Source organism: Salvelinus namaycush, chromosome 10 (genome assembly GCF_016432855.1).
Source record: "Salvelinus namaycush isolate Seneca chromosome 10, SaNama_1.0, whole genome shotgun sequence".
Taxonomy (NCBI): domain Eukaryota; kingdom Metazoa; phylum Chordata; class Actinopteri; order Salmoniformes; family Salmonidae; genus Salvelinus; species Salvelinus namaycush.
The window spans coordinates 10,934,634-10,944,411 of record NC_052316.1 but is presented as its reverse complement, the minus strand read 5'-3'; the positions used below and the strand labels follow the sequence as shown (position 1 = coordinate 10,944,411).

Below are 9,778 nucleotides of genomic sequence, written 5' to 3'. Positions count from 1 at the left end.
TTCTTTCTTTGAATTGACTGAAGATTGAATTGATGCCAAGTATCCTATGTGCACTGAAACATAAAAATAAAAAACTGCATTGCATGGTGAGATTGATACATTTAGGATAGCTGAAGAACATATGCACGTCCAGGTAATTTCCACAAGTGCTGGAGTTGTAGGCAAACTCATGGAAAACAGAAAGGGAAACACTGCTCATGCTTCCAGTTGATATTTATAACAACATGTTGACCCTTAGGTCTTCATATCCCAGATGGGGGTGGAGGGTCCTATATATAGAGGCAGTACTCAGTAACATCACTTCCTGAATCCGGAGGGAAAAAATTTATAGGTTCACAATATTAACATTCAATGTATCAAAATATATGATCATACACCAGGAATGTGATCAACATTTACAGTTATATACAATATTCAATTTGGACATTTTGAAACTAAAAAAAAAATGTTTTGCCTCCTGAGCAGCAGGGTGCGGCTTTCTGTTTTCCATTGATATATTTAGCAAAAAAAAGTATTTTCAGGAGCTTAGCATTAATTTACAGCAGAGAACTATGTTTACAAAAGCTTTCAACGAAACGTCATCACATAATGATATGCTCTCCACCAATCAAACGTTTACGTCGTGTGAACACGAAGTGTCACCAGAACAAGGAATGAAGCTGTGAAGGAAAGGTGTACTACAGAGGTATTTCATATTTCTCATCAAAAGCTCGATAGAAACTAGCTATATTCATTGTATTATTATTTACTCGTGTACAATTTAACTGCTGACAAAGATTGCAATGTGATCCAAATTATGAATTATACCTACTGTAGCATCCACTTAGAAAGCTGTGTTTTATCAACGGGTTGCTCAGATAATTGACTAAGTTAACGTTGTGTTGCCATGAGTGCAATGTTAGCTAGATAAATTAGCAACAATCTCACATGTTGATTGTATCATGGTCACGTTACATGCCGTCGGATATGTACATATCTATACTTGTTGTGCAATATTAAAGATTGTGCTTTGCATCATTCAAGATTGCACATCTAGCTAGTTATCGCAACTGTGATGAGATGTAAATCAATTCAAACCAGTCAAGGTGGTCATAGCTTAGCTTTCTGTTCTAGTTTGTAACGGACTGTCACTACAGATATATCTCACAGTTGACCTAGTTAGTTTGTTTGCACATATTTAACTGTTTATTTTATCATTTGTAGTTGATGTCACAGCCTCTCCGACCAGGACCAGCATGACAAGACAAATCTCTCTTTCTGACAGAAAATAGGAGAAGAGGCTTTGAGGGTTATGTGCCACTAATATTACTGAGCAATACCATATCTGGACATCATGGAGCTTGTAGTGGCCAAGGTCCTTTGCCTTCTGGGAGTGTTTGCCCTCATGTTGGCTGGGATTCTTGTCCCAGTGCGACTCATGATTCAGGTGGACTATGAAAAAGCACAAAGGTACAGGAAGGCTCTTGCACTCTGCAATTCTTTTGGAGGGGGTGTATTTCTGGCCACTTGCTTCAATGCTCTTTTGCCTGCCGTACGAGACAAGGTAAGTAGCTATGTCTTGAAAATATTAGATTTTGAAGAGGAAAAGGTTGATTGCTCCCATAATCATGTCCTCTCAGAAGTTGTTTGGAAGACCGAAGGTGTGTTGAGAAACCCCCAAAATGTATTCTGACAATACGTGAAAGCCTCAACTTTTTGAGAGAATAGAAGCAAAATGTTTATGCTGATGTTCATTTACTGTGTCTCTGCCTTAGGTGGATGAGGTCCTTAAACTGGTGAATATCACCACAGACTACCCACTGGCAGAGACCATGATGATGCTGGGCTTCTTCCTCACAGTCTTTGTGGAGCAGGCAGTGCTCACCTTCAAGAAGGAGAAGCCATCTTTCATTGACCTGGAAACGTTCAACGCAAGGGGCTCAGAGGCTGGTAGCGACTCTGAGTACGAAGCTCCATTCATCTCCCCCACCCGGGGCTCCCCTGTGGGCCGCCACCACCACCATGGGCATCACCATGGACACCTCAGCCCCACCGAGCTGGCCAGAGCTGGGCCTCTACGGCTGGCCAGCCTGGTCCTGGCTCTCTCTGCCCATTCTGTGTTTGAGGGACTGGCGCTGGGCCTCCAGGAGGACGGGGCCAAGCTTGGAAGCCTCTTCCTGGGGGTGGGCATCCACGAGACCCTGGCTGCTGTGGCTCTGGGGGTGAGTGTTGCCAAAGCTGCTTTGCCCATGAGGGATGCCATCAAACTGGGTGTGACGGTCAGCCTCATGATCCCCATTGGCATCGGACTGGGCATGTGCATCAATAGTGCCCAGAACCTGGCAGGCAGTATTGCATCGGTGGTGCTCCAAGGCCTGGCTGCTGGTACTTTCCTCTTTGTCACCTTCTTTGAGATCCTGTCTCGGGAGCTGGAGGATAAACATGACAGACTGCTTAAGGTGCTCTTTCTCATACTGGGCTATGGTGTTCTAGCAGGCCTAATGTTCATCAAATGGTGATGGAAGGAATAAGCATTTTAATGCAATGAGTTGTCTGATTATCACACTGACCACAATTTGTATTGTGTGCACATCAGCACTACCAAAGTAAATGTTTTATTTGGTAAAGGGGAACAGTAAATCAAGTATCATAGTTTTTTTCTTTGCACTGGAACATGTTTGCTTACCAAGTCAGGCTATGTTACTGTGTTAGTTTCTGCCATAGGGAATACATGCTCCTGACATTGATTAGTAATGGTTAAGCTAGTCACTTTGATAGTATATGTTTCCAGAGACCGGATTAAAATGATGTCGAGAGATCCAGAAAAATAATTTAGAGCATTTATAGTAAAGACTCATTTTGGCAGTGAAGTGAACGACTTGTAACATAAAGGAAACCTTTTATTGAAGGAAATGTGCTACTTGCAATGATATGTTACTGATATTAACATATTGATGTTTGTGGTTGAAGGATATAATGGTGGTTAGTATGAAGTGGTTCATATGGTCCCCTGTCTGGTCTATGTACCTGCTGTTTCCATAATCAGTAAGCTATGTGTTAAAATATGTGCATATTTCAATGTACAATTTTCATATGAAAACATTTCATTTTGTTTTTGTCTGTTGGGGTAAGTGTTTCCTAGAATGAATAGCCCAATACGGAGTTGAGAGAAAATGTGTGCAAGACTTTTGCGTTAAATCGTTCGTTGAATTCAAGTCAGAATACCTTCCTAATTGTGTAATTTTAGTTGGATACTTTAGCGTTTTAACAATTATTACCCTAACTCCTTAATCAAATAAGAGTCAATTCACTGGAAACCTTTTGTGTAGCCTGGTGTATGGTCCTGATATTTGTCACATTGAGATTATATCCATGGTTTCCTTATCAAGATGCTATTTTTTTTTGTTTTTAGGTTTATGTTAACATGGAGTCATATTGAGACCCATGTCTCTCTTTATGAATTATGGGGTATAGAAATGATATCAGCAGTGGAGTCTGTCTATTTTTGTTATTTATTCGTCTTTGCCACAGTTAGCTTTGACAGATCATTTTACACAGCTTAGAGGAATTCCATTTTCACCTAAATATGTTTTTTATTTGTGAAAAATGTTTTTCTCCTAATGTGAATGTGTAGTACGTAACATGTTTTTTTGCAGAAGACACTTACTGGAGGAAGCCTACTGTAAAAGGTACATTTGTAATGTTCAACCCTTATTGTGCTCCCTAAAATCTACATAAGATCAGTTGTTCAAATGTATAGTAGGGCAGTTATATATTGAATGTGTCCATATCAATTTGTGCTTTTAGGGTCTTAAAACAAAAGGAAACTTTCATTATTGCGAAAATAGTTTTAATGCAATGATGTTTTATATTCAGTGGCAACCAGCTTTCCTTTATATAATGAACAGTGAAATGCAAATAAGTTATGATTTCTATTACAACATGGGGTAGGTGATGGTTAAATACTTTATTTATATGAAAACTGTTTGCAATGTTGTGACAAATGTTTCTCTTAAACTATTTTTATATATACTGTATATTACATGTTTTGGCGGTGAGGTTTTCCATTTTAATTTGATTGAATTGAGCATTAAAGAAAACCTTACTCACACGATGGCCAGACATCTTTGCCTTTATCATATTTGGTTCATGTTTTAGAAACATGTTGCAATCAGATGAACAGTACCACAAACTATTTTGACCTTGGATGGCTTAGGTGTGATTTCTGAATTTTAGCTCTGTTTTCGAAAGGAAATGCCCATATACACTTAGTGTACAAAACATAAAGAACACCTCCCCCTCCCCCCTTTGCCTTCAGAGCCTCAATTCGTCAGGGCATAGAATCTACAAGGTGTTGAAAGCTTTCCATAGGGATGCTGGTCATTGTGTTCCACAGTTGTGTCAAGTTTGCTTGATGTCCTACGGTGGTGCACCATTCTCTATACACACAAGAAACTGTTGAGTGTGAAAAACCCAGCAGCGGTGCAGTTCTTGACACAAACCAGTGTGCCTGGCACCTACTACCATACCCCGTTCAAAGGCACTTAAATATTTTATTTTGCCCATTCGCCCTTTGAATGGCACACATATACAAACCATGTCTCTTGGTTTTAAAATCCTTCGTTAACCTGTCTCCTCCCTTTCATCTACATTGATTGGAGTCGATTTAACAAGTGACATAAATAATGGATCATAAGATTTGACCTGGATTCATATGGTCAGTCTATGTAATGGAAAGAGCACGTGTTCTTACTGTTTTGTGAACTCAATGTATATTTAGATGTGATTTCCTCCATTCCAGTTGGTGAACTAGCAACTGGCAAACCATTGCGTCTAACCTGTAGTGCAACCTAACTCTCTCCCAAGTAAGGAGAGGTCAGGACGTAGCCTGTGTATTTGGTATTTTATTAGGTTTCCCATTAGCTGTTGCGAAAGCAGCAGCTACTTTTCCTTGGGGGCCACATGAAACATGACATATTACAGAACTAGGCAAGAACAGCTCTGTGATAACTAGAATTGGCAGTTCTACAGTAGGATAATTTACAAAGATAGTTTGAGCCCTCCGTTAAATATGTCTACAGGGTCCACGGTCTGGGTTTGAGACAACGCCCTGTTCAGCATGTCAAAAGTTAATCTTGGGTCTTACCGAAGGTTCTGAGTATTCCCCTAGGTAAATGGTTCCTAAGTAAACCATGGGAACAGTAAACAGTGATTCAAATCTAATACTGTAACAGATACAGTGGGGTCTGAAATTATTGACACCCTTGATAACGATGAGCAAAAATGACTATAAAATACATTATTCAAATACTGAGCTGTATTGTAAGCTCAAAAAAATGGGGAAATTAGATTGTCTTACACTAATACAATTGATCAGAGAAAGAGATTTCTCAAAGGCAGGGGTCAGAATTATTGACACCCCTGTTTTCAGAATTATTGACACCCCTGTTTTCAATACCTCACCTTGCGAGAATAACCGCACTGAGCATTTTTCAAAAATGTTTTATGGGTTGGAGAACACATTGGGAGGGATCTTAGACGATTCCTCCATACAGAATCCTTCCAGGTCCTTAGTCTGTGCTTATGGACTGCTCTCTTCAATTCAAACCACAGTATTTACATTTGTCATTTAGCAGACTCTTTTATCCAGAGCGACTTACAGGAGCAATTACGGCTAACTAAGTGCCTTGCTCAAGTGCACATTGGCAGCTTTTCCCCTTATTCTGCTTGGGGATTCGAACCAGCAACCTTTCAGTTACTGGCCCAACACTCTTAACCGCTAGGCTACCTGCCGCCCATTTTCAATAGATTTCAAGTCCGGAGACTGAGATGGCCAATTAACCATTTCTTTGTGGGTTTTGATGTGTGCTTGGGGTTATTGTCTTGCTGGAATATAACCTTGCGGCCAATTTTCAGCAACCTGTTATTTTTTTGCTAAAATGTCCTGGTACAGGGTAAAGTTCATGATGCTGTTTGTTGACCTTTACGGGGGAATTCAACCAAATGACAAATTCACCTCACCATATTAATACTGCAAATCATCACCAGTCACTGATTCTCCAGGTCCATACATTCTATCCATGAGATATTGTTTTCTCCACTCCTCATAACTTAATGCAAATGTGGCTGTATAGATCGGCAACAGGAAATATTACTGCTGTCCTGTGCTGGACCAAAGTATGCCAAAATGCTTGCATTTGACAATAAATACTGTCACTTAGTTGCACTCAGCTGAAGATAGAGCCCATGTAGACTACATTCTAGGTGTCCATGAGATTAGGTAAATGTATAGCTAAATTGGATAAAGCATCCCTTTTTAAACTTAATATTGCTTGATTCTGTCAGTATAGGGCAATGCCAACAGAATATGAAATGTATTAACATTAGGATGTTATATGTTAATAGAATGTTATAATACGTTAATTATTATGTCGCGTTTGTAGATAATAAAGACACAGTGCCTTGTGTAGTCTACACATTTTCTGACTTAAAATTAAACCTAAAAAGGATGACATTTTTTCCCTAATCGACACAACCTACTCCATATTTTTAAAGTGAAAGAAAATTATAGAACATTTTCATACACAAAAAAATGAAGCTGTCTTGATTGAGTATGTCTTCATGCCCCAGAGTTATTACTTGGTGGAAACACCTTTGGAAGGCATTTCAGTTGTGAATCGTTTTGAAAAAACTCTTAGGGCAACATTATTATATCCATTGTTTTTGGCTTTGCTCCTTTCATATTTATTTTGATCTTGACAAACTCCCCAGTCCTTGCCGGTGACAAGCATACCCACAACATGATGATGCCACCGCAATACTTAAAATACAGAGGGTTTCACTCTGTATTGGATTTGACCCAAACCTATAGTTTTTAATTTAGGCAAAAAAGTAAATTTCTTTGCTGTGTTGTCTTGCAGTATTACTTAGCAGCCTTGTTGCAAACAGAATGGTTGATTTGGAGTGGATTTCATAAAACAGGCTTCCTTCTTTTCACTTTGTCATACAGGCCAGTAATGTGGAGTTTATGCAATGTTGTTGATCCTCTGTTTTTTCAAGTATTGTGATGGCAACATCATGTTATTGGAATGCTTGTCACCGGAAGGGACTGAGGAGTTTGTCAGGTTCAAAATAAACATAAAAGGAGCTAAGCCGGTTGTGTAGATCGGTAAGGGGAAAAAATTGAATGTAATCTCTTTTTAGATTTTGTCACGCCCTGACCTTAGAGATCCTTTTTATGTCTCTATTTTGGTTGGTCAGGGTGTGAGTTGGGGTGGGCATTCTATGTTTTTGTTCTATGTTGTCTATTTCTATGTGTCTGGCCAGGTGTGGTTCTCAATCAGAGGCAGCTGTCTATCATTGTCTCTGATTGAGAACCATACTTAGGTACCCTTTTCCCACCTGTGTGTTGTGGGTAGTTGTTTTGTGTGAGTACCTGAATGAACTGTTGTGTTTTGTTCCACTTTTGTTTTTGTTTCAGTGTTCAGGTGATAATAAACATCATGAACACGTACCACGCTGCGCTTTGGTCTACTCCTTCTTCTTCAGACGAACATCGTTACAGATTTAAAATTTAAGGCAGCAGAATGTGAAGACTGCTAGGGCTGTGTAGACGTTCACTAGCGACTGTAACTGTAAATCCACAGACAACATTCAGGGGCACAGCCACCTTCCAGGCCTCTCAAACCTGTTTTCAGTTGCATTTTCCATCACTTACCTGTTGGTTGACCTTCTCCCCTATTGACCCACCAAATATATGTTCCTCACAGTAATTTCCGTTCCTTTCTCTCCCTCACCTCTGACAATTGTGCTCAATACTCAAATGCATCCAGCTTCTAATAGGATTTGACTGGATTGCAGCCATGCATTTGTTTTGTTAACTAGAACAAAATTACAATCAAACCTTATGAGATTGACCTTAAAAAAATATTATTCTACTGATCCTTAAAAGTTCGAGATGGGGCCAGTTCCATTGGGATCCATTTCATCTCAGTTGATACATTTGATTTTAATGACAATTTGGATAAAATATGGCCCTGGTACAGAATTGTTCAGTTTGGCAGTGTATGTGATAAGAGGCTACTACAATGACAACTTCGAATTGGAGCAAATTTGGGGTGAAGCTGGCAGGACTGGAACCTGTAGCAGGGGCGTCATGCACCCCAAATATCTGAGGGGGCACAAAGTATGTGAAGATGGCTGTAAATTGTAGGATTTTGCATTTTAGCATCCTAACCCCGGAAACAGCTTTTTCCTGCAATCTAGAGCCATTAAGCCAATGTATTTTTCTGCATATCTAAGCTCTTGAGCTGTCTGTATCCTCCTGACTAATGCTTCTGTTCATACTTTTTTGTTGTATTTTACCCCCTTTTCTCCCCAATTTTCAATCTTGTCTCATCGCTGCAACTCCCCAACGGGCTCGGGAGAGGCGAAGGTACATAAGAATTTGTAAGATACTTATCAGCATTAAATGGACAGAGACCAGTCTCAAAATCAATCAATCAATAGCGTTTATTCTCGAGAGTACTGATCATATTACAATTTACATCAGGTTATATAATAAAGATGATGTCATAGGTTTTAATGTCCATCCTCCTCTCGGATACAATGGCAGTACAGTTAGCTTTCTCATCACTGTCTGCCACCTGTTAAATAATCTGCCACCAACCCAAGGTCTTTCCCCTCCCTGGGTAGACACATCATTCAAGCCTGTCTGAAGATAAACCCATTCTTTCTAACAAGGAACACATTACATTCAGCATTATGATTATAATAAGATTCATTCATACAGTAACAAAGTAGTATTCTGTTTAGTTATAATTCTAATCAAATTTATACATATTTTAGTCATTTATTCATAAAAATCCCATAACACTTGGTAGTTAGTTATGAGGTTGGGAACCTATCTGGGCTAGCTAAAGCCAACTTCCTAAAATTGCTAGGTGGCTAGTAGTATTACATTTGACCAATGACAATAGAGGACATTGTATTGAAGTAAATCTAGCCATGACGACAATCAGGAGCCATTTGCAAACAATGGGAAATCTCATTAAGCTGTGAAGTTAGCGCGACATGGGAGCCTTCTGCATTCTAAGAATAGCAGGTTCATTAGAGAGACTGTTCAAACAGCAAAATAAAGAGGCCAGATGGTGGTGAAAGGGTTGTGAGAACCATGGACCAATCTCAGCTCTATGCTGCTTTCCACCAGGTAATGTTCTGGATAAGTTGGGACAGGCTTCATGTCATCCTTGAATCCTTTTACACTATTACTACATGAAATCCATGATTCATGGGATGTCAAATCTTTTCCCTCAGTAGCCTATAACTCGTCCAAGAAAGTTAAAGGTTTTGCGAAAAGCAAGGTTGTAGCAGTTGACCCGGAAGACTACCCAGAACAGCTAGAAGAGTATGAATCCTCGGTTCTTAGCCTAGTTTTTCCACTGTGCTTCTGCTTCCACCTCTGCTTGCTCTTTGAGGTCCAGGCTGTGTTACTGTAATAGCACTTTGTGACAACTGCTGATGTAAAAGGGGCTTTATAAATAAATGTGATGATTGATTGAGATGACAAGATATAAACAATGAAGTTCAAAAGCATGGCAGCCTGCTACCTAATAACAAATACTTGTTAGATGTTATTACACGCTTGTAAGCCTCTTAGTCCCACATTCTCCCTAACTGTGGGCTTTGACTGGCTGGCATTCACTCTGCACATGCCACGATGGCTTAATCCCCATGTAAGCTAAATTAATTGCCCCCTCCAGAAGAAGTTGACTGTCTTCCCAGTGAAGGACTTGGCACT

At 39.7% G+C, this 9,778-nt stretch overlaps 1 protein-coding gene across 1 annotated transcript; it reads left to right on the top strand.

The window, feature by feature from the left end:
• Window positions 1-198: 198 nt before the first annotated feature.
• LOC120054669 (zinc transporter ZIP3-like) lies at window positions 199-4,093 on the top strand. The gene is made up of 2 exons (XM_039002196.1): window positions 199-1,543; window positions 1,755-4,093. The coding sequence occupies exons 1-2, from the start codon at window positions 1,334-1,336 to the stop codon at window positions 2,496-2,498; spliced, it is 954 nt and encodes a 317-aa protein (XP_038858124.1). The 5' UTR covers window positions 199-1,333; the 3' UTR covers window positions 2,499-4,093.
• The last annotated feature ends 5,685 nt before the right edge of the window (window positions 4,094-9,778 follow it).